This window comes from Motacilla alba, chromosome 4 (genome assembly GCF_015832195.1).
Source record: "Motacilla alba alba isolate MOTALB_02 chromosome 4, Motacilla_alba_V1.0_pri, whole genome shotgun sequence".
Taxonomy (NCBI): domain Eukaryota; kingdom Metazoa; phylum Chordata; class Aves; order Passeriformes; family Motacillidae; genus Motacilla; species Motacilla alba.
In genome coordinates, this window is record NC_052019.1 from 53,108,081 (window position 1) to 53,133,274 (window position 25,194).

At 42.9% G+C, this 25,194-nt stretch overlaps 1 protein-coding gene across 10 annotated transcripts in view; it reads left to right on the forward strand.

The window, feature by feature from the left end:
* FAM13A (family with sequence similarity 13 member A) overlaps positions 1-25,194 on the forward strand; it is a 149,151-nt gene that overhangs the window by 70,252 nt on the left and 53,705 nt on the right. For 7 of the 10 annotated variants that reach the window (XM_038135197.1, XM_038135192.1, XM_038135193.1 and 4 more), the window contains 2 exons: positions 5,886-6,058; positions 20,389-20,688. In XM_038135197.1, coding sequence (XP_037991125.1) covers positions 5,886-6,058; positions 20,389-20,688 — 473 coding nt within the window. The remainder of the gene's footprint in view (positions 1-5,885; positions 6,059-20,388; positions 20,689-25,194) is intronic. The other 3 variants (XM_038135198.1, XM_038135201.1, XM_038135196.1) reach the window with 1 other exon arrangement.

Consider the following 25,194-nt stretch of genomic DNA (forward strand, 5'->3'; position numbering starts at 1 on the left):
ATTGTTGGTGATTGCCCAGTCCTCTGATTTGTTGAGGTGTCTCTGCAGGGCGTCTGCACAGGAAGTCAATAGCTCCTCCCAGTTTAGGGTCCTTCGCAAATTTACTTAGTATCCCTTAAAGTCCTGTGTCCAAGTAATTCATGAAGATGTTGAAGAGCACAGAGCCTAAGATTGGGCCCTGTGGAACCCCGCTCATGACAGGTCACCAGTCTGATGTCACCCCAGTCACTCTAACTGTTTGTGCCCAACGCATGAGCCAGTTGCTCACCCATCCCATGATGTGTATATCCAGCTGTGTGCTGGACATTTTGTCCAGGATACTGTGAGAGACAGCATTGAAAGCTTTACTGAAATCCAAAGGATTCCCTTGATCAACTAGATGGGTTACTTCATCATGAAAGGAAATTAAATTGGACAAGCAGGACTGGGATGTGATTTAAAGGAAGATGATACTCATCTCTTTGATTCCAAGGAGTCTTGCTCTCATTAAGGCATCTGAATTTGCATAAAACATCAGAACTTCATTGAACTTTAAAGCTTCATACACTTTAGGGTTGCATCAAATTTATAACTTTGATCTCTGAGAAGAGCAGAGTGCAGAGGAGGTGTTTTAGTCATCCAATGCCTAAAAATACAAGTAGAGTAAGAGAAAGCCAAATTTGGCAGTGGCAGCTGCACGTATTGTAAAGATGACCACATTTATCGTGACTTTATGATTTCAGTATGGCAGTTAATCAGGGAAGGATTTCAGGCTTGGTTTTGAGTGTGGAAGAGAGTTGGTAACTGAATTATTTTTCAAGTATGTGTTGACTCTGCTAAACCTGGAACAATTACAGAGCTGTTGATCTTTGTCTCCCAGTGTAAGTAATTTGAGATGATGAGGCATCTTTAATTTGAGAAAAACTTCACAACTCTAATATTCCTATGTGGTTTTAAAATCAATATCGTAGGTGGTAGGTGAAGTGAGGAATCAAGGTGGATTTTAGTGACATTTTTACATTTCATTACTTTCTGAATAGAATCTATGTTTTGGGGAAGCATTTGTGCACAAACCCATTGTGAGTAAGACAGCAGCCCTACTAAAGACAACTGTTCTGAGGGACACCACTTGTCACCAGTCTTGACTGGGATATTGAGCCCTTGACCACTGCTCTCTGGATGCAGCTAATCCTCACCCACCAAGCAGTGCATCCATCAAATCTATGTCTCTCCAATTTGGAGAGAGGGATGTGGTGGGGCCTGTGTCAAAGGCCTTGCAAAGTCCAGCAGATAACATCTGCAGTTCCCTTGCCTTCAGCTCTACTGTTGTGGAAGAAAATGGCAGATAATTTGGGTTGGTTTGGATTATGTTGTTCCACAGCCTCTCTGACTTCTTTGTCCCTACTGGTGTAGTCCACATAGCATTCATACCATGGCTTTGGCACTTCCTCACACACAGAAATTCTGTGCTATGTCCAGTAATGTAATCACACCCTCAGTAGGTGCATAGGAATAGAAAGTGAGAGAATAATGTAAGACGTGTGAGATGAATGTAACTGAAAAATCTCACTGCAGATTTATCCCTGCCTTTGAAAGCTGTTTGGACCTGAAATATATCTGGTACTCACAGCTGCAGGAGATTTATCCTGTCCAGATTCATCCCAGAAGTCCTTTACTGCAATAAAATGGTGGTGGAGCTGGTGTTGTGTGAGAACTGGCAGCAGTATGAAATTTTGGAGAACAATACAAGTACAGCATAAATACTTAGTCTGTTCACTGAATGACTTAAAGGGATTTGCTGTCTCAGCAGGAATTTCCACCAGATTCTCTGGGGCAGTTCAGGATGACCTAAACCCTCTGGCAAAATTTGTGTCTCCAAACAAGGCCTGGTGTAATTGTCATTGTCATTACCATTAACTTTGGCAGAGAGCTGTAAGCTCTGTGTATAAATGGAGTGACTGGAATATATTTGTTCAAGAGGTTTCAGTGGGCAAATACCAAGTGTGGGTGACTTTGGCAGGTGGCTCATTCCCTGGGCATTTGACTGGGCAGAACTGGTTGAGTCAGGTTGATTAGCTGTCAGGCGTGAATTACAGCTGGCTAATGTTCTCCCTTTCTCAGGTCTTCATGAAGCAGAGGTAATGCTGATGACTGCATAGATTGACATTAAAGCTTTGTGCTGATAAGTAGCCAAATTGAGACTAGAGTGAAAAAGAAACCAGCATTCCAAATTTCCATGCATTGCTTGCCATACCTGTGTTTTTCCAAAGAAATGTACCTTTTTCTATTCCATGGGATATTAGTATTGATATAGACAACTTCTGAGTTGAAAAAGCACTAGGGTGACAAAGTATGAAGCCTTTCAAAAACTCATGTGGACCTCTATGCTTTGGTGGACAACTGTAAGAATTCCATTTGTGTATTAAGCAAATTTTTGAGGGAGGTTTCTCTTGTCTGAAAGAGTGCTATGTTCATACACCTTTAAAGAAAAGAATGTGCTGTGTGTGTTTTAAATGCCTGGTGGGTTTTTTGAGGATTACCTTATCCTAAAAATATCTTTATTATCCTTTCAGTGATGAGATTTAAATATAAACTCACAGACAGTTTCTTCCAAAAGATCTGCATTTAAACTTTGTAATTACTTAACTCAAATGGGTATGAATTGTCCAATTATTTGGACATGTTCGTGCATAGCTTGAGATACTGAAAGTTTTTTGTTTTCCTGCTTGAGAACATGAGTGAGGTACTCAGAAGAGCAGGATGACCTTTGCTAAGGATCTGTCTTCAAACCATGTTGATTCATATGCACAGAGCTCTCCAGACTCATCTGGAGCAGCTCTGTTCTTCAAGAACAGAGAAAGATTACTCACCATACCACATCAGATCTTTAGAATATGTCCGATTTATCTTTGATCTTTGAACCCAGGAGCTTCTGACACTTCACAGGGAGATGAAACATCCCTATGATGCAGCCAGTTAGTTATGAGGAATCTTGTTGGTATTGTGTGGGATGATGTCACTTGGCTGGTCAGCTTGTGCCTCCAGGTGAAAGGTTTTCTTGCACTTTCTTCAACACCCATCATGATGCATGTTTATACTGGTCATAAAACTGGCTGGTTTCTATTACAACTGCAAACACAGTTCTTGCACCTGGACTTTGAGATAACAAAACTGGACAGCCAAATGCAGGATAACGGTGTAGTATTTCCTTGTAGTTTTCTCTTCTTTGGTTCTCTGCTTTTATTACCCTTTCTTGTCCCTTTGATTGTCAGTAGCACCTGATGCTGTTTTGCTTGTATTTGGCTGAGAATGAATATGTGCTTTAAATTACAGAGTAGTGGACTTCAGCAGAGTCCATGTGGCCACTGTGGCTTTCAGTGACCACAGACTGTGGCTATGCTGTAACAGCCCACAAGTTACCTGCTTCAGGCTGAGTCTGATCTTTGTCAAATGCAATTTGAGGTTAAGCTTCACCGGAGAAAAAACTTTCAGGAAACAAAAATCAAATTTTCTTCAGCCAAAGCCTACTCACTAGGCTTGTCCTTGGATTTATTGGTGTCATCTTCCAAAGTGAAGCCTTTTATGTATTTACAAAGTTTATAGATGTGTGTTTGTTTAGTGGTTAGATTTTGCCAGGGACAAAATGCTGTTTTGACAGACACCACACCATGTCAGGCATCTCAGTATGCAGCAGGTCATATGTTCTTGAGCTGGGCTTGTTTAGCCTGGAGAAAAAGAGATTGAGGGGTGACATTGTTCTCTATAGGTACTTGAAAGGAGGTTGTAGCCAGTTGGGTTCTGGTCTCTTTTTCAGTGCTTCCAGGCCCTGCTGCCTCCTGTTGTTATTCTCTCCTGTAGCGCTGCCACTATGTAGCTCCCTGTCTGCCCTCCTCCACACAGACATGGTTTTCCCCTTTGAAATCGCTGTGCTGCTGCTGTTTTGTTGCAGCTGAGAGGCACTGCCTGATGCCCATGGGCTGTGTGCCCAGTTCCTGTGGTGCCAACAGCCAGAGGCTGCTGCAGGTGATGGGCTAACACAGTGCTGCTGGAACCAACAGTGGTCCAAAGGTGAGATCCTGACTTCAGGCAAAATGCCCATTGACGTCAGCAAAGTCAGGATCTCACTCAGAGCAACCTGTCCAGAGGCTGAAACTGGGAAGCCCTCTCAATCTCTCTCTCTGGTTTCTCTTTGCACTGATAACGTATTTTATTTTTCATTTTATTCTCTGCAAAGCTCAGTAAGAAGCAGCCTTTTGTCCCATGAAACTTTTTAGCATGCACAAAGCATTTGAAAGCAGCTGTGAGTGGAACGAAGAGCTAGAAAAGAAGTAAAATAAATTTTAGAAAAAAATCTTAGGGTAAGCCAGGTATGAAAAGAAGTTCAGAAATTCTGACTTACTGTCCAGAAGATTTGTGACAACCACAGCAGGCAGCAGAACTGAGAAACAAATGGATAATTAAAGTCATTAGGAGGCACCAGCATTTTTTGTTTAGAGAAAAAATTGTTACAGAAGAGCCTGTGAGCATGTGCATAGGTATAGTCAGTATAGTGCACTTGAATTTTCAAAATGTTTTAATGGGGTTGTCAACAGCTTCTGAAGAAGCAAAGATGTCTTGTGATCAGAAGGAAAAACTTTTTATGGAGTAATAACTGGAAAGCAGTAAAAAGATGTGATTGGTTTAGTGGTGGAGAAAGGTTTTTCTGAACAGTCTCTTAAGGATCTTTGTTGGAATCTATGCTATTTAACTGTTTCCATAATAACCTAGAAAATACTCAATGCTAGTATTCAAGGCAGGAAAATCTAACAGCAGCTACAGGGCTACAAGGACTTTCAAAAGGCTTCCGATTTACTCTTTGTTGGGTGAAAAACTGATTAGTTGAGTTTCCATCACTATGTGCTAACTATGTCCACAAAACCCCACAGATCATATAAATGTGTATACTGATGAGCTCCAAATTAAGTAATCATGAAAGCAAATTAAAAGTTCAATTTTCCTGAGAAGCCACCACCAGGTCTGCCTTCATATATAATGCCACATGCAGTTCTGACTACATTTTAGAGGGGACTTCATAGTAGGTGAAAAGGTGTAGAGAAAAGCAGCAAAAATGATCAAACATATGCGTATGACTTCTGTAAAATGAGAGACTAGACAAACTAATATTTTTCTGTCTGATTAGAGACTTCTACTGGAGTAGTATAAAGTCAGGATTGGTATGGGGAAGGTGGTTAAGGAACAGTTACTGGTAAATTCTCATAATTCAAAACCAAGGGAAAGATTATGTCACCATACCTAAAATAGAAGTACTTTTAAATCAATTTTAATCAATGTGTAACAATGTTGCAAAACTCCCAGCCGTGGGATCTTGCAATGGCTAAAACCAGAAATGAACTCAAGAGCAAATTGAATGTAATCACAAAGGTTAGGTTCAATGTTTGCTGTTAAAATGAGGGGCAGACCTCCAAACTTGCTCTTCTCCCCTAAGCATTCTTAGGGCACATTGATATCAATTGTCATTAAAAAGGGTGGAAAGGGAGTTGAGAAGAGCTATAATAATTGCTGTTAGCATCTGTTTCTCCAGTAGTGTAAAGAAGCAAATTCAATGCAAACTTTTTTAGTCTGTCTGCCATGATACAGAAAATAAGTATTTATTTTACTTACCTTTCTTTTCTTAATTTTTTTTCTGGCCCCTGCTCTTTCAATAGACACACCTTTATTTTTCTTTAAATAGTCTTTATCAAGCTGAGTGTTTGATTTATATGTATTTTGTAATACTGTTTTTCACCTTGTCACCTTTGCTGTTTGTACACCGGTACAGAATGTCTTTCAGTTACAGATTATGGGAAAGGGCTGTTCTGGCCTTTCTTCTTTTCACATTTCAATCTTCTCTCTCCTTGCTTCTGTAGATGACCAAACCCCCAACGGAACAATCCAGCCAAATGTGCCTATTGCCACAACCAGGCCAGTCAGACGGAATGCCTCATGTCAGCCTCCCATTAACAGGCAGTGGTTCATGTGGGAAGGAGATGGATTTAGCAGATGAAATCTCCTTTGTTAATAATGACGTGTTTTTCTCCAGGTTAGTGTTCTTTTTTAATTTTTTTTCTATATATTTTTCTCTTTGTTTTGTACCTGCATCTCTGGCTCTGGGTATTTTGAACACTTAACCAGGATAATGGGGTGTAAGATAAATCAATGTGCCTTTTCTGGTTGAATCCACGTACTCCAGAGCCAGCTGTGTGCTTTGATTTGCCTCTCCAACATAAATTTTCAAGCATATGAAGGTAGCCTGCTTGGTGAAGGAGTGCAGGTGGACATTTCTGAACTACAGTCAGCCAGTAAAAATTACACCAAGCATAAGATGCAACCAAAATGTCTCTTGAATAGTCAAGTGTATTTGATCTGCCGAGTTTAAGTCTTAACAGATGGCTAACTTCGTTCTCACTCTTAAACCAAAAAGGAAGGGGCTTTTGTAGGGTTTTCTCTTTCTGGCAAAAAAATTGTGCTACTGGTTGTAATACTCCATTCAGACAAGAGTAGAAGAGTATGTGTAGAGTATCTATACAAGTATCTTTGTGAATTTATCTATGAGAGTCTATTGGTGTAAAGCATCTATAAAATATCTATCTAAAAGAGTATTTTGAGTTTTGATTGCTGGCAGATTGTCTGTTAGGTGAACAGGTAATGGGCATTTTGCTTTCTTGTAAAGTCCTTCCCTGCACATCAGGCTGAACCAGGATCTTTACATTATTCTCAGGATATTAAATTGAGTCTGCCATTCTCTCTCCTCTTATGTCTAGTGCAGCACATGAGGGATTCAGGTTACTGTAGGAAATTGCAGTGTGCTACTGAAATATGGAATTGGCCTGATGTGGGAAATAGTGCTATTCACATGCCATGGAATAGAACACTGCAGTGTCCCAGCACACCAAGCAAGAACACAAAGCAGAGGCAGTGCTGCCAGACACGTAACTGAGTGACTTCACTGTGTAAGCAGGAGATGTGTGCTATTCTCAGCACCAGAGCAGACAGACAGTTTATGAGACAAGTTAGCAAATTATGCACTAACACTGGATTTTGGTTCATAGTAATGGTGGTGAAGCATAGGTGTTGAATTTGGTTTCTAGCTCTTGGCAGGCGCACATGCTCTTTAACTCTTAGCTATTTAAGCTGTGTGTTTCACTTTCCCCAAGCCTCCCCAAAAATTCCTGCAGCCAGAGGACATCAAATTTTTTTTTACATGGTTTCAACAATCCAGCTACTTTTCACTGAGATGATTTAGAAATCAATGATCAGAGCAGGTCAACTGGCAAATTGGAGAAGGCAATCCAGTTCTAGCAGCTAGACAGGGCCAGGCAGGTGGGGCTGTGGCAGAAGTTCTAGCCTCTGGTGTTGATATGCTGGAGCCTGGCTGTAGTCTGCTATGTGTTCCCAGGTGTACAGGGAAATGAAGTGCCCAAGGGTTGAAATAAAGAACAGCCAGGTCTCATGTCTGGGAAGGTCTGTGTGGCTGATGTACGTCGTGAGGTACCCCAACTAACTGCCTTTCTTTTAGGAGAACAGTCCCCAGACAAAGTAATTATTTGCTGTAGGGAATCCTGCTTTCCTGTCAATGTGTAATTGCTTAGAAGAGTACTGCTGAAGTATGGGACAGTTGAGCCAGTGCTGGCACAGGGCATTAAGCACCAAATGAAATGTGTTTGTAACTAGACAGAAGCCTGATCTTCATGCTCGGCCCTTGGGTTGAAAGATGTCTGTATCTCTGGTTTTATCTGGGAAATTAATTAACTGTAGAAATTAATTCTCTTGTAATCCCATGTTGTTCAAGAATGCCCTAGTTTCCTTTCCTGTCACACTTCTGTACATATTTACCTAATTGCATTGAATATCTATGCTGCCATTTGCTTCTGGTACTTTTTTGTCAGTGATCTACTGCTGCTGCTGAAGGAGGAGTAGGTAGTATTTGCTGTTTTCTTCCCGGCTTCAGGCTGGCAAGTTGTTGGGCAGGATGGGATGGAGAGAAGGCTGTGGACCAGGAGAAGAGCAGAGAGAGGTATCTAGCAGACCTAACATGCTTGGGGGACACCTGTCTGTGCAACAGGCACAAACCTTGATTCCCTGGCATCACTGTAGATCTCTGATATATCAAGAGTGGTTTTAAACATGCGTTTGGCAGCATTGTGCCACTGCCATGTAATTTAAGCCCACAATGAAGTATTACCTGGTGTTACTTCAGTGCAAGGCTATTATTAGGAGTTTTCACCTTTTTCAGCAGGAGGACTCTGGCATCTGACCTAGATTACAAAGTGCTTTGCAAACATGCTGCTGTTCTTGTTGGGGGGTTTTGTGTCACAAGGTACCAACAGTTCTAAAATAAATCTTATCATTAATTATGTGTAATTACCAGATAAGTTTTAGTGAAATTACTCTGTCTGCTCAACTATGATATGATCTTTGTTAGAAAAGAATAAAGGTTGTTTTTGGCAGTGATAATCATGTGCTGTTTCATGAAAATGCCTGTGGTTTGTTCCCTTTCCATGCTCAGATGCCATGATATGGGTGGATTAGAAGAGGATGAAGGGCTACATAGAACAGAAGATGCAGAATTCCACTTTTAGCAGCGTTACAAGTGTAACAGTGAAGAAATAACCCCACACACTAAGCCCCTAAGGCTCCCTCCAGCAAGGATTGCAGTCTTCAATAAATTTTCCATCAGTTTCGTTTGACACTAGAGCCTTCAGGGAGAAACTAAGAGACTTCTGGTTGATTAGTGATTTTTAATACTATTTAAAATGCCTCTTAATATGTGTCTTCTTACAGTTGTCCTTAAAATGAAGATCCGCATATTCAGTAGCAACTACAGTTGTGACTGTGTCTTCTATAATGACTTACCGTTTTTTAAAAATACTGAAAGTCATGTTATGCCTCCTTACAGGTATGATATTCTTGATTGCAGGAATTTTTTGAAGGTGCTGCTGTCATCTGAAATACGCAATACATCAGTTGCAGTCAAAACTTTGCAGAGCATAAAATCTGTATCACCTTCTGTTCACAACAGTTATCTCAAGAGAATAAGTTATGTTCTTTTCTGAAAAAAAATAGATGGATGAAGTCTATGTGCCTGCAGTCCCCACTAGCACATAATGTATGTGTTGTTTTGAAAATTACCTCATTATTATAGCTGTATGCCAAGGACAAACTGCTAATTATGCAGTAGCAGAAAAGCATACCTGTATGCAGCTCTTGAGTAAATTCAAAAACAGCGGAGAAAGAGAGAAAGGAAGGAAATAGAGAAGGGGCAGGAAAGACTGGTCCGGTCCTCTGAAAAAATGATTAAAGTCTTTAGGCAGTATACAACCTGTTGCTTACTTCTGTGAGTCTCATCTCATTTTTGCAAGAGTTCCTGTGCAGAACTTCAGGGCCAAACCTCCGGAGCCTGGGAACCACACACGTCCTTTGTCTTTACCTGGATGAGAGCCACAAGACACACTCTGCAGACTCAATTGCTGGGGAAGGCAACAACTTTTGGAATGGAGAGTGGGCTGGAGGAAATGGGCCACCCTGGGGCCTTACCAGACCTTCAGTGAGAGGGGTCTGGAGTGGGCTTGCAGCTCTGTGAAGCTGAGAGTCCCTGTTGGGGTCCTTCTTTATTTCTCTGTCTAGAAGGAAAAAGTCTGCTCAAAGCTCCAGTTTATACATAACTGCAGTAGGAATTGGCATGGTTTTGAGTATGTTTAGAGGTACTAAAAGTTCAGATAACTGCTTCAAATAATAGATTTAAATGGCTTTTACTTCAGGATTAGATTTAGACTTGCGTGGATACAAAGGTAGGAGGGCCTCTTGCAAGCAATTCTCTCCCCTTTTGTGCTAAACTTTGTATTCAAGCAAAGAGAAGAGAGAGCCTTCAGGAAGGTGGGAAAATGCTTCCTGCAGTCAAAATATGAAGCAGGGGATTGAGGATGGTGGGCATAAATGTATTTCCTGATACTGGCTCAGAGGTGCAAGCTGTCTGCAGACTTTGGTTGACACTATGCTGGATCTTTTGTCCAGGAAAGGGCGCTGAAATATGCTTTGCTGTTGTACATGTCTATTCTAGCCCTTGCTGGAGCTGCATCTCTTTGCTTTCCTGGGATCCCTCAGTGGGAGAGCATCCTGCTGTTTGTGGTGCTGTTAGGCTCTGCGCATGGAAATATCAAAGGAGTGCAGCTGAGTACCCATCCTTACCTAGTAATGGTTGGGTGCTGGGGAATGGGTGCCATGTATGGCAGACAGACTTTATGCAAAACACTCACTTTGTGCAGCTCCTCAGAGCCACAGCTTAGAGCAGCCACAGCAGTTGTTCAGTGAGCCAGCCTTCTGTGTTTTGTAGCCACATCTTTGTGTGCCAGAGATCACAAATTCCTGTTTGTGACTGCCATCACAGCTGCAATGAGGTTTGCCAGCACAGATAATGCTGTGCTGGTTTTCAAACACATGCATGTTCTCATAGAGAAGGTTTGTTTACATCAACCTTTTGTTCACAAAAATCCTTATATCTGGCCTGTGTCCTGAAAATAAAGGACCCACATGCCTAGTAACATGGTAGCATCCCTAAAATAGAGGGTTGGTTAATGTATCCTGCCGTGCCTTTTTCATAATGACGCTGTGTATTTTCACTGCTAGTTATTGAGGTATGAAAACATACATATATTTGTACAATGAGAAGTTTGTGCTTACTGTAAACACTTTCCCTATTTATTGGCTTTCCTCTTAGCAGCTGAGGTTTAAAACCAAGGCAAGCCAAAACTTATCATTATTCTCTGGCATGTGATAAGAATTGGCCTGTTCTTGCCAGAACAAATCAAACAGGGGGGCTAGTGTTGTTTGCTTAGCTGACTGTTTTTGTTTAGGTTTGGGGTTTTTTTGTTTTTGAAGTCTGTCATGCCAGTACATTCAGTCCCCATCAAAAGTAATAATTTGCCTTACCACTGAGGAGCCTTGCTGCCTGGTTTACATAAGGGATTGCAGCCAGGCAGCAGGCAGGGCTGCCCTGATTCTTCAAGAAAATGATTCAAGAAAAGGGTAAAGGTCTGGAATGTTGGTAGGGAGGTGGTAAGCACAGTTGCCTTCTGCATCATTCAGCATGCAGCAGCCTCTGGCAGGCCCTGTTCTGAGCCCTCAGAGAGAACATTTTATGTAAAGTGTTGTTGCTTTTTGCCACTTTCTCTCTTTAGGTTGTGTTGAGTTAGTTTTTCCAAGCTGACTCATTTAACTTTGCAAGTACATTTGTCTCCACCCTCCTATGCAATCAATTCCCTTCTTTCTTGCATTGTGGGATGCTGGCAGCAGGAACTGCCTTACATAATGAGTTGTTAAGAAAAGCATTTAGTTTTCTAAAAACATAGTCACAAAGACATGTGATTTCTGTGTCTCTCCAAGGCAGGTGACTGTGAATGGAAAATCAGGGTGTGGTCCGAGCTCGTCCTGGGTTCTTCTCCCCTCTCTATTGCCCAGATGTAATAGCAGTTACAGACCCATGTAATTATGTAGATTTTTTCCATGCAAGTCACCTGGGTGGATTTCAGTGTACTTTTCCAAGCATTTGACCTTTCTCCTCCACCCTGCACAGGTTCCTCCTTTAAATTAGGCTTTGTCCATCACACTATTCTAACTTTCCTCTATAATTCTAGCCATTTTATCTTTGTCTCTCTTTGCATGATTTACATGGTGACAAATTATGGCTTGTGGGATGGAGAATATTTTGAATCTGATGCCCTGACCTGTGCCACAGAAGTGGAGGTTCATCTTGTAAGCAAGAAAAATCATGTATGAAAAAAAATCTGGTGACTATTCAAGGTAGAAGGCACATATGCACTTTTATTGTCATAATGTGTATATGGAAACAAAAGTTCTTCTTTCAGTCCATGAGCCAAGTATATTAGCTTTTCCTGTTTCCTGGGACAGCATCCAGCATCCAGCAGCCTTAGAAATCAGAGACTGCAGTAAATTCACAGTAAGACTAAGAAAGCTGGAAAAAAATTACTCCCTTTCTGTACCTCAGGCATTGCTCTCTCATCTAGAATGATTTTTTATTTTGTTACAGCTTTTGCTGTGAGGAGGAAGTCCCTACATCTCATTAAGCTGATGGCTTTCTGATACCTACTGGGTCACATAATAGATTTGCTGAGGAAATAAAGGACAAACATCTGTATGATTTTTAAGTAATTCTTAAACAAAAGGATATGTGATGTGGAGAACACACAGTGATTCATAAGGAGTTTAGCCTAACCTTGGAAATCTTTGTGCTTTTAGTATTCATGTGTATATAAACCCAGACACCCATCACTAACCCGTGTTTCAAGCATATAGGGAAAAAACAAAACATCTGCACTGTGACTTGGCTTATTTTCACTTCAATAAGTAAGTAGTTCCCTCTCCTGTCACTTCCTTAGGCTGTCTGCTGAAGTGCCTGGTCCATTGTTCAGAGGGGGAGGCTCAGCACAGAGTGCTTTTTTTCCCCGTTAGCTTTGCAGAGCCAGCAGTTTTTGACCACCTGAGGCTATGAGGTATTCCTTCCCCTGTGGCTCTCCAGAGGGGACCTGCGCCTGTGTCCTGCAGGCAGTCCCCACAGGAAGATCAGCAGGCAGAGGTCACTGGGTTCTCAGTCAGGTTTGTTTGCTGCTGCAATTTCCCGGTTCAGCTGGGAGAGCTGCACATTTGGACGTTGTGTTCAGCACGTTGCAGCGTAGGCTGCTGGGTTCAGCTGTGACTTCCTATGACACACATGTATATTTTTATTCAAAGTGGTCAGCTGGCTGTCTAATAAGAAGAGGCTGAGCGTGGCATGGCAGAGTTGTCACTCACTGCTGCTTGCATCAGTTTGGCTCCGAGCTGTTTCAGTGTTGTAAAATCCTTCTCTTTCATGGTCAGTGGCCACGAGAGGTTTCCTCTCATTTTTCTGTTGTGAGGAGTATGATCCCAAGCTCACTGCTCATCTGCAAATTGCACTTCTCACATTGGCTCAGTGCCTTCCTCCTGGCGGGAGAGGTTTGCAGTTAGGAAGTGGGAAGATTGTTCTTTTCTCATACCAAAGCTTTTCTTTTCATTATGCACCTGCTGAAATATTGTGTTTGTGCTAGGGATGCCTGCAAAGAGAGGCCACTAGGTAGTTGCAAAGAAATACCAAAAACTGCTTGGTTGCTAATGACTTCTAGTTGTTAAGGCTTTGACAGGATTCCTGGAAACAAAAGATTCCACCACCAATTCATCAGGTCCTTTCACAGTCTCAGGCTCTGTGCATTCAGAAAGTTCAAGTCACATAGGGAGGGATTAATAGCTAATAAAATAACAATTTTATTGTTCTGCATTATGGTTGGGAACTATCCAGCCACTGTAAAATGATTGGTAGCACTACGAACACTACAATGTATTTTATAAAATGTATAGAGGTTTCCTTCAAAAGTCCCATCCTGAAACTTCAGAAAGTGTCAAATGTCAAATTGAAAAAAAAAAAAAAAAGTCAAGTGACCACTGTTCTAGCAGCACTGTTGAACATCACAAAAAAAAAAAATTCCTCTAAAATCTTGTTAGCTTTTGCTGGATATATGTTCCTTGAGTAGAAAAATATGTTCTTTTCCCAAGACTCTGAGAGGTGGTTGGGAAGTTGAAAACTTACAGACCTTACCCGCATTGTTCTGAATGTTCCTGATAATGAACTCGTGTGCTGAACTTGTTTTCTTGCATATCCACTTGTGCCAGTCCTGACAGGAATGTCCTGCAGTGGGACAGAAGAGTGTTTGCACAGCCTGGACACGTACAGAGCAGCTCGGCTCAAAGCTGATGTTGCAAATGAGGGGCACAGCAGTGAGCTGTGCTGATTAAGCCCAGTATCTCTGTATCTGGCTGTGCATAAACAACCATTTGTTGTTTCTTTCTGTACACACAGCTGGGCACAGGAAGAAGCCCCAAGGCTGACTTGAGAGGGCTGTGTTCTGCTCAAATGCAGTCAGGTTTTAATGGATCTGGTCATAGTTGCCTTTTAGCAGGATCTTCCTTGCTTCTGTGGCAGATGCATCTTGCAGCTCTAGGCAGAGAGCTTGGGTTATTCTCACCCAGCTCACTCTTGTTTTAGTACTTCCCAGCCAGAGTCCATCTCTCCTGCCGAGTCATCTTTTTCCCACCAGCTCTCCCGGGAGCCAGGCCGGCCACTGGGGCACTGGTGCAAAGGGAGGACTCCTTTCAGTCACTTTGTCAGCTGGAAAAGAGGAGCTATTCCTGGAGGGTTTTTTCTGGGGGGTGACTCTGCCAGACTGCCTCCTTTGCCAACACAGACAGCAGTTTATCTTTCAGTGGAGTAAAAAGCCACGTGCAGCAAACGTGAATGGTGTGGCCTGTTCCCCTGCTTTCCTCAGCCCTTTCCCATATCCTTGTTTTTCGTGTGAACTACAAGCATGTCACTTGAAGGTGCTTTAGGAAGCAGGGAACATGGAGGGTGCAGAGGTATGGACTTCAAAGGATAGTTACTTTGAAGAGGATTGGAAGGATGATTTTGCAAGATGGGAAAGTGTAAAAACAGTGGTATTTTTGGTAGGTAATATAAATCATGGACGGAACATCAGGGACTCAATTTTTTTTAAACCTTTTTGCTAACAGATGAGTGCTTGTTCTTCATCGTTATCATTGACATTTTTGTTGGTCTGAAACAGCTAGATTTTTAAAAAGCTTTTGTGCAAACAGTTTTATAGAAATAACAATTTAGTGTTTTAAAGAAATAACAATTTAGAAGAGTAGGAGAAATTTCATTGGACACTAAAATTTAGGAATTTCGTTAGATTAGCAGAGCTTTGGAGAAAGCCTGCTTTGAAAATAACTTGTGCCAGACTGGACTCCTTCTTGTTTGCCTGCTCTCCCATGCTCTGGCACTTGCACTAACTGGTGCAAATGAAGAACCTAGTGACCTCGTCACTCAGCATGCTTTACCCTGTTCCCACAGCAGATTAGCTGGCACAACCATTCATCACTAGTTGCTTTCCCAGGAAACCCTTTAGGAACCTACTCCCAATCCTCCCCCTTCTCCAGGATGGAGGCCAAGAAATAATTTCTGGGCTATCCCATGGGGTGAGAGTCCTTTGGAACAAGTTAAAGCAGCGGGCAAGCGGGTGTGGCAGTGCTTGCAAAGGACACTGCTGTTTAATGAAAGGAAGCCACAGCAGCAAATCCAGGTCTCCAGGGAGCATGCGGTGTCCCTTGCAATGGGAAATGAACTTTTGTGCTTATCTGTTGAGATCAGGAGTGATGAGAACCTGAAACTCTGAGAAGCTTTCAGTTTGGTCCGTACTTTTCTCTTGTCCCTGCAAGTTTGAAGAACAGTTCTGGAATATTTCTCCTGAACAGATTTTAACTAGCTTAAAAGGTTTAAATGGTAATTTGGCCTCTAAGTTGCAGGACGGAACAGAAAAGCTACTCTGCAAAAACCAGTATATTCTCCACGGATATGCTAACAAGGCTTGTATTTCTATGCCAGTGCAAAATATAAAAGGGGTAAAATGAAGTCAGCTGAGAGCAACCTGCTCCTCTTTTGGGCAAGAGGAGTATCATTTATGAAAGTAAGTGAGAAAATTCTGCAAATTCCATCTAGACAGTTTGCATAAGGCTCAGTGTTCCTAAACAGAGGCAACTGTAATTTGTAAGAACATTAAAAATTCACTATAATTATTGATGATTTACATCAGTAGTTAAATATTCTCACCACTTTAAAATGTCTTAATTTCTAGCCATAATTTGCCAATCTTTGACTTCCAACCATTGAGTCTTCATCAGTTTGTGAGTACTAGGTTAATATTAATGTTTCCTGCATGCATCAGTGATTTTCTTTGAAAAGCACTGAATGTGTTTGGTTTTTGTATGCCCTTCATGGGCTGTGTCTTAGCACTCTTCAGTTTTTCACAACTTGCTTGGGAATGGGAATTCTTGAACTGATCAAAGTCTTTTGTAGCAACCAACGCAGCAGGAAATACAGACATAATACACCTTTTCAATGTAATACCCATGTTGATGTCTCTGAGGATGATGATGATAATTTCTTCAGCCACACAGTCACTCCGGGTTTGTACGTACGATGTTGTACCCTCATCTTGCACATAGTTCCCAGATTTTGAAAGTTGTAATGCTGAATTGCACACAACATATATAAAAAAACACCAGTATACATAAAAATATACCAGTATACATACATAAAAATAACCACCAGTATAATTTTACATTTACTTACAAGTCATTGAAACATCCTTAAGTGAAACAGGGCTGAGTACCAGCTTTGCAAAGTCACTGTTACTGCTTTTAGTAGTAATTAAAGTTACTACTACTTTAATAGTACTCCTACTACTGAGGATTCCCCTTTCACTAAATTATGTTTTAAACATATTAGTTGGTCTTTCTTCCTGTTTGTGCCCTTTTGGAGGGGGCCTTTTTATTGTCTGTCTGCTTTGTTTGGACTTGTAGGCCACAGTTTCCAAGTGCAGTTTCTGTTTACATGTGACATGCATTTCATATGTGCACACAAGTTCTCTGGCTTGCAGGAAATTTTCCAGGGTATTTATCATTTATGATGGCAGATGTTCATATGCATAGATACTTTAAAGAGGAAAACGTGTCTATTAATGTAAGTACGTGTACATAAATAATGGAATTTTAAATTCTGTATTGGTCGTATTTTGAAAAGTACATTCTGTAATTTTCAGTCTGGCGATAACTTTCCTTTGCATTTCATGTTTCTGCCAGAGGGAAAATATTGCATAACTTAGTAAACATTGTGGGAATAAATTAATGGTATTGAGTAGCATCCTAAAAGCCCTCAGATTTTGTCAGAGCAGGAAAGATTGCCTCTCTTTTTTTTTTTTTTTTTTAATTTTTGAATAGTGTCTGATTTATGTATGACTGTGCAGTGAAGCAAGGGATAACTGTTTTTCAGGAGGCAGACACAACCATATCCTCATAAAATCCATTATTTAGATCACATATCTTGTATCCTCTGGTGCTGCTTGTAGATCCTCTTCTCTTGTTGCTTTATATGCTGAGAAAATTACTTGGTGTGCAGCAAAGTATGAAAAGGAAAGAAAGAGGAGAAAGCACTTCTGTAATGATGATTGACAGGAGACTTCCTTCCCAAACGTGCAGTTGTTCTTTAAACTTTAATGGAGAAAAGTGATTATTCATATTTGGTTCCAGCCAGTGTTTTTCTTCCTTTGTTGAAACTCAGTAAGAAATTTACAAATCAAATAGTTTGAACTCAGGTGTTGCCGTGGTGTAGGTGCTGAAGTGTGGCGGTATGTGTTGGTATTTCAAGGGACTTTATAATTTTTATTGTTATTTGCTGTCTGTTTTCCTGAAGTGTTCTCAATACACTAGGGAGCATTCAGTCAGCGGAGAGGATGCTGTGCCTGTCCTGGGAGAGGATTTTTCGTCATCCTCTGTTTCTATAGTTGGTGGTACTATAAAGGGCTTCTGTGGTGTATTGTTGGTGCCAACAGATGAGTTTGGCCTTTCTGAGTAATATAAATGCAAGAACTATATGAAGTTGCAGAAGAGGTTTTGTCTTCTTTGTTTAACATGGGAGAGCAAATGCAACAAGTACAAGCAAATCCAAACCAAAATGTTGTATAATCCATGTGTGCTAGCCCAGCCTGAGTTATGCAAGTTTTAAAAAAGGCATAAGAGGGCAAGGGGAGGGTAGGAATTCCTACCTCTGACAAATAGCAAGTTGGTTTTACTGTCAACATCTGTGTGAAGGAAGTGGAATTGTTTGGAGATAAGACTGCAGCTTTTTGGCAGCTTTTGTCTGCCTGCTTTGTGCCACAAATAAATCACTTGTGGTCCCTACACATGAACAGGGGAGGTGAAGAATTAAGATTTGTGTTCTTGTTTAGCAGCTGAGACATTCAAAAGGCCCTTTGAGACAGTGCGAACTGACCTAAGGTGACATGCATCCTGTACTACCACTCTTCCCAATGGCTGGCCACAGTCCTCAAAAGGCGTTTTAAAAATTTCACTCTGACATTTCTCCATGTTAAAATCTTTTGTTGCAGTGTCTACAGCTGCTCTCAAAGTAGTTAAAACTTTGGGAAACCAGCAGTGCTAGCAACCAAATAGCCCTTTTTCAACTTTGGTCATCTTTCTTTCAAAGGTTGCTGAAGTTGCATGCCGGTAGGTGCAGGGAAACATGAGCTCCTGTACCTCTTCTTAGTTGTGCTGGTTTTGGCAATGTTGAAAGAGACATACGAGGATGCTAAGGAGAAAGTTGATACCCATTGAGGGGACTGCAAAAGAAGAGAACAGAAATAAAAGGTGGATCTGAAGGTGTTGAGGGCACAAGGAGCCCTGCAACTTTACTGTTGGCATCTGGTTAATTTTAGCATGATGCCACAAGCTAACCTTCTTCACTGATGCTAATCCATAAATTAATCTTTCTGGTTATTACAGCATCTCTTTTTGTTAGTGAATTCTTTGTCAAGGAGCTTAGTACTTTTAAGCTTATTTATACAAGCAAGTCCCATGGAAGTTATGACAGAATAGCTAGTGTATAAATTCATAGTACAGCAGCTATTTGAGTTATTCCACTTCTGTTTATTCAGCAAGCTGCTCTGGAGGACCGTGACTCCTTGCCCATGTAGATGGGTCCTTAGTTAAATGTGGAAAACTAAGTTTTTTTAATGGCATCCCGATGGTAACACTCAGTTTATAGAAGTGTAATAAACTATGAATAATTGTGTGTGTATAAAAAAAAGACTGGCCAGGAAAAGTTAATTTGATTTATTGTCAAACTGTGAAATAGTACAAGATGCTTTTGTTTTATACTGAAGTAGTTTTATGTATCAGAGTAAAATCTTTCTCTCATCGTTTTAGTTGCTTATGAGCATATATGGTGCATTTAATTTACCAGGAAGTCATCAAGATACTCATTTAATTGCAATGGATAAGAGCAGCCCAGATCCATGGTGGCAGAGTGCTTTATCAGCATTGCTGACTTTCCTAAAAAGGGGCCCTGTGCTGTGCCTGGTGTGACTGTCACAGCACAACAGGCTTGTGCTGAGGCAATGGGCAGAAGCATTACTAATGCACTTCTTCCAGTCAGCCAGCTGACAGGAGCAGATATTAAACAGCTCAGGGTACTGAAGCGAAGCCACGTCTCAATTGACCCCCGTGTCTGTACTCCATGCCGCTGCCTTCTGAGGCTGCAGCTGCCCACTGCTCTTGATTTTGACAGAAAATGCCCCTGCTGGCAAGGGTCAGGATCTGTTGGGCATCCCTGTGAAATGTCTGATACCCTCTGCTAACGTGGGAGTGTTGGCTGCTTCTCCAGAAAGCTGATGTGGCTCAGGTTTAGTTTGCATGACCTACATCTCTACGGAAGTGTTAAACATACAGGTACTAAGCTCCTGCCACAGCTTTCTCCCAAGCCAGCACTAATCCTCTCTAGGGTTGAACAGGGTGATGCTTCCAATATTGACTTGAATTTTTGAAGATTGACATATGCCATTATGTTTGTACCAAATAAAGCGTTAAAAGGACACTCTTAGGCCCTTTTATCAGATTAGGATCATCCCTTTCCCCATCACACAAAGTATGCAGTGTGATAACATTGTTCACAGGCAGGGCAGCAGCAGAGCTGTTTCTGTCCAATGTTGGGGGAAATGGAAAGCAATTCCTCTGGGCTTCTGGGCAGAGGAGCTGCAAAGGTGAAAAGTAAAACCCTGGGTATGCTCATTCAGTAGCCATTAAAGTAGCCGTTTCGGTGCAAGACCTTGATTTTGTGCTGTTAATTTTTGAAGGCTGCTGTGTCGCGGTAAGTAACACACCATTTGTGTCTCTTCCCAGCCCCAAAATTCTACCCAGTGGAATGGTGTGATTTGTTATTTCAGAGCAGTATTTGGTCAGCAGCCACAGATGTAGAAGCAGGAGTGCTTGAGAATACCCCACTGAGAACATGAGTTCGGCTCTGCAGTGGTCTCTTCAGTTCAAATGTTAAGGGAAGAAGAGTTCTCTGTGCAGTGGGTCAGAACTGGGTGGCACCTGCAGCACAAACCTCTCAAACCGCGGTAGTGCGTACCGCAACACGAACGGAACAAGTTCAGAGGTTTTGCCAGCCCTACTAGACACCGATCCACGGTAAAGGTGTGTGAGGGCAGAGCCAGAACAGCCCCGCTAGAGTGTCGTGGAGCTTTGCGGGGCTCTGGGTGCCCGGGGCACCGCTCCTGCCCTTCCCGGAGCGGAGCGCCGCTGCGGCCGTGGGGAGGGAGCTCGGGAGAGGCTGCATTGCACCCTGGGCGAGTTTAGGGAGAAGGGCGGTGGGTTACTGAAAGGGATACGGAAGACCTTGTGGAGTCTTTCTGTCGAAAGGAGCCATTAGCCCTGAGCTTGTGGCATCTTTTGCAGGCCCAGAACCAACTGGACATCAGAAGCCGCAACCTGTGCTTGCCGGGCCCGGTGGGGCGAGCAGGGACAGGGGCCGCGGCGGGTGTCGCAGCTGGGGGCCGGGCCCGAGCTCTCGGGCTGGGGCGGGCCGTCGTCAGCCGCCAACCCGGGCCCGGCGGCCCCTTCGCCCCTCCCCGGGGCCGGGCGCTCCCCGCGGCGAGGCGCTGGCGGCGCTGCGGGCGCGGCGAGAGGCGCGGCGGGCAGCCGGGCGGGCAGCGGCTCCATGGCCAGCATGGCGTGCGAGGTGATGCCCCTGCAGAGGTAAGTGTCCAGCCGCGGCAGCGGCAAGCCCGGGGCTTCTGCCGGGCTGTCCGGCACTGGGGAGCCGGGACTCGGACCCCGCCTGGGAGCGGGGATGCCCGCTCGGGAGTGGGATACCCGGCCCGGCGCCGTGCAACAAGTGGGGCTATTAGCGGATCTCCGGGGGTTGGAGATCTCTGGCATCCTAGAGCGGAGAGGGGGATTCCATGTAGCGCCCCGAAATCCACACAGCGCTCTCCGTGCGGGGTAGGAGCGGCTCTCAGGTAGAGGGACCCCGGCCAGCCCTGGGTCTCCGCCGGCTCCGTGCGCCCGGGCGCTCCCGAGCCCTCCCGCGGCTGCTGTACTGCGGTACGGGAGCGCGGCCGGGCTGCCCCTGCGCACAGCCCACCTCCGGCTGGCAGCTCGCACACCCAGCCTGCCGCAGCACGGGCGAGAGGTTTAGTTTTCGGAGGAAGAGGGCTGGGTGTTATTACCAGGGTGCCGACGCACACCTCCCTTCAGCACCAGCTGTCAGCAAGTACCTGTGCTGGCATGTGCTCCCGCCACGCTATGGCAGGGACAGCTGCAGTCAAGCTGCTGAAATGGCAGGGCACAGACCCGCTGCGGGGAGGAGTGTACACAGCCCTTTCACTGGGTCATCAGATTCTTATTTCTATTTTTACTATTCGTTCAGTTCTCAAAATTAAGCAGTCTGTATCTCCCCTAGTAGTGTTTGAATGGCCTGAATATCAATCTTTCTGTAATCTACGAAACAGTAAATAAAAAATTGACCGTGCCATTTCAGCACTGTGGTGGTGCTGTTTCAGCAGAAGCTGCAGAGTTGCTGCTTACTTGAACACAATAAGATAGTAACTGAAATTGCTGTCCAAACTGTTGTTGCCTTGATAAAGTGCAGGGTCTTCTGCAGGTGGGTGTGGAGAAAGTCTCTTTGGCACTACTGCAGTCATGGAGTTCCATGTTGATGACTGCAGAGAAACAGAAATGTGGTTTGAATGTCTTAAAGTGGTCACGGTGCATCATTTCTATTTGAAGGACCAGTCTCACATAATATTTTTAACCTTTCAAGGATCTGACTGTCCTATCAGTGGTCGGAACAAGTGGTTGCTATTGTGCCCTTGACTCTTCACCCCAGGGGAAGATAGGTTTCACAGGCTGGCTCTAATTAGCCTCTTTGTTGTTGCAAGGACTAGGTCTCGCTCAGTTACAGATGCAGTCTACGCTTCAAAAATGAGGCATTTTCTTCGAAGTCAGTTAAGCCGTAAGCATGGCACAGAATTGTTTTGGAGTTTTTCAGTTAAAATAATTCACGCACTTCTGGCTCCTTTTCCATCTCCTTGATCTATTTTTACGCTGTGTATACTGTACTTTTTAGCGCTTTGGGTTTTTTGGCACAGATTGCCAGATCCCTTTCCAATGGCATTCTCCAGTTTGCACCTTTATTTTCCTGTTCTTCCCTCCCTCAGGGGCAGAGTTTCGCTGGCTTTGAGCATTTTTTGTCAGCTACAGGAAAGCTGATACCTCCAGTATTGGTTAGTACCAGTGTGGATAGCACTGTATTTGTGGTTGCTGTGGGGTGGACAGGCTGATGTTGCTGTTCCAACTGAGGGCATGGACAAATTGCAGTGCGTGGTTCCTGTTACTGGGTTTAATCAGAGTAGTGGCACCCTTCAGGTTCTGTGATTCAGGACACATGCCAAGCTGAAAGAATCTGTCTTTCTCTCTCAATAAAGGGAATGAGCTGCCTGCAGTAATCACACTTGGTTCCTTTCCTGGGCAAGTGAACTTGCTCCTGCCCATCTCCTGCAGGTGCTCTGCTCCATGCTGTCTTTGGGGCCACGTGGCTAGCCATGCTGTGCCTGCCATGGAAACCCTCCTGTGCTGAAGCAACACAAGTGTGTAGCTGGTGTGTAAAATCTAGGAGAGGGAGAAGGGTTCTGTGTCTACCAGGATTTGTGTGAGCTGTGAATCTGTCTTCCAGAAAATCATATAGCGTGCTTGCATAGAACCATATGGACTATAATATATATATTATACCTATATATAGGTATCTGTGGAAGGGCATGTAATGGGTATGGTGTCCTTCACTGAAGGAGTGATAATGGGGGTGTCAGGGTTATGTTTCATTGCATGGGAAGAGGTGGAGGGCCAAACATATTGAATCCTCACTGCAGTAGGTACTATATTGCCCAAGCACTGTAGAAACCACTGGTGAATGTCATGTGGATTGCATCACTGATTTTCCAACAACTTAGCCACCAGTAATTGTCTCCTCTATTGCTATTAGGCTACCATCTTTTCAGACAAGCATTAGCTTACTTTGGTATCCCAGCTTCCTAGGTAGAGTGCTACTAATGCTGTTAATGCATGTTTTGATTCATGTATTCTAGCTCAGTCTCTTGCAGATTTAACAGCAGCTGTGCGGAGCTGAGGCCTGTGGCTGCCTTTGCCAATAATATCTATCGGTTTCTGTAGGAGATAAGAAAGGCAGGTACACACTTGGGCCTTGTTTGTGATCAGTGGCCCCTGTTGCTTAACCAGTCAAGGTAATGGAAGAGTGAAGCCGTCACAAATATTTTTAGCAAGTGCATCTGAAAGCAGCAGGGAACATGACTGATCCGTTTCTAACCTGTACAGCAGCGGTTGTCTGCATGGGCAGTCTCCCCTGCAGTTACCAGGATTGTTTGATTTACCTTACTGGTTGGTGCATTTGGGATCTTTCACAAGTACCTAGCAGTTTAGCCCGAGGACACTGCTGTATTCCACCACCTTTTTTTTTGTTTGTTTGTTTTGGGAGGGGTGGCCGCTGTGTTCTCTTTATCACATTTGTGAACATTTTTGTGTGTAAGTTGTACATAAGTAAATAAGTCTGATCTTTTGGACTTTGCTATCACTTTCTGTCCAAGGTAATGGGAGTGCTTGACAAGTCCTAATGAAGTATATTCTGGAATATGGATGTGAAGTATGCTCTCTGAGGGTGGAGAGAGCTTGAATCTAGTTTTTTTCTTTGTTTGCTTTGGGTTTGGGTGGGCTTTTTCTCCTGGTGGAAGAATGAAGAAAAATTTAAACCTGTGGCTCTCATCTTCTTCAAGTCATAGCTTCTTAGAAAATGCTATGTGAATTTTTTGTCTTCCAAGCTCAGATTTGACGCCTGTCTTGTTGCAGCTGTGACATGGTGAGTGGAGAAGCTTGTGGAAGCTCTTCCTCAGTACCACTGGGGTGGAAGGCTCTGATTAAGAGAGGAAATTGGTGTGGAAATTTTCTTTGGTGTTTGTCTCTGGGGTGTCCACCTGATTAAGCAAGAAAATATTAATATTTGCCTAAAACTGGCCTCTTGGATACATTTATTTGAAGTGTGCAAGCTTTTAACAAACAATCCTAAAACTGAAATCACTGGTTACCTAGTAACAGTTCTTTGCCATTATAATGCAACAGGTATGTGTGTGTTATGCAACTTCACTGTTAAATTCTGAGAAGAGGTGAGACTTTGGCTGGTACATTCATTCTGTCTCTTTCTGAGCCGTTTTCTGGTTTTACCCTAGTGAGGACCATTGCCAAACCACAAGTAAAAGAAAAGACGCTGCCCCATCTTTCATAATAAGACCCAACTAGCTTAAGAAGTAAAACAACAAAAGTGAGCTGTTTAACATTGACGTCATTTTGTAAAAGATAAACATATTTGCAATCTAGGAGGATAGTAAGCAGAAAATAATTGCACAAAATTATGCTGTCAAGGGCTCCAGGATATTCAGGTATGTTAATATAAATGGAAAATCTGCCTCTTGCTCACAGTGGCACTTAATCAGCAAGAAGTTCTGCTCACTTCAGCTTGCCATGGGATAGCCTATACTTCCCTGATCTCTAATGTTGCTTTGAAGTAGAAGGAGGTGTGCAAAAAGCCCTCAGTATACATTTTTTCCTATTCAGGTAATATGCTTCAATCTCAGTGCCTCCTCACGTATACCCTGCACAGTTATGCCTCTGGATAGATGCCTGTGCAGTGTAATTAATTTGAGAGATCTTTAGGAAAAACATGCTGAAGAAACAGCTTTGAGGAAGATGATGGGATCCTTTGGAATTTGATATTTAAACCAGTTCATCCACACCCAAGTAATTGGAGATGTTTTGCATAGTATGATATTTTTTGCAGAATATGTGAGTTCAGAGTAAAGAATCTGGGTTGTCAGCCTTGGATTTTGACGTGTGGCTCATTTGCTGAGTAGTTTACTTAATTTTCAGTGGTATGCATGGTTAGGTGTAAGCACAACTATTGTGAAGACTGGAGATAAATATCTGAAATAACATGTTATGGTTTTGACTTATTAAAGTTACTCTTCGGGCAAAATGGAAATGTTGGCATGGAAATAACTCTCACAGGAAATAGCTGTTGAGCATTTGTTTTTTAAACAGTGCATTTATTGCATTCCCTCCTCTCCCTCTGCTTAAGGATATAGAGCAAGGGTGGCATTGCTCAAGGATTGAGGGTAGGTCCTGACTTTAATGATGACC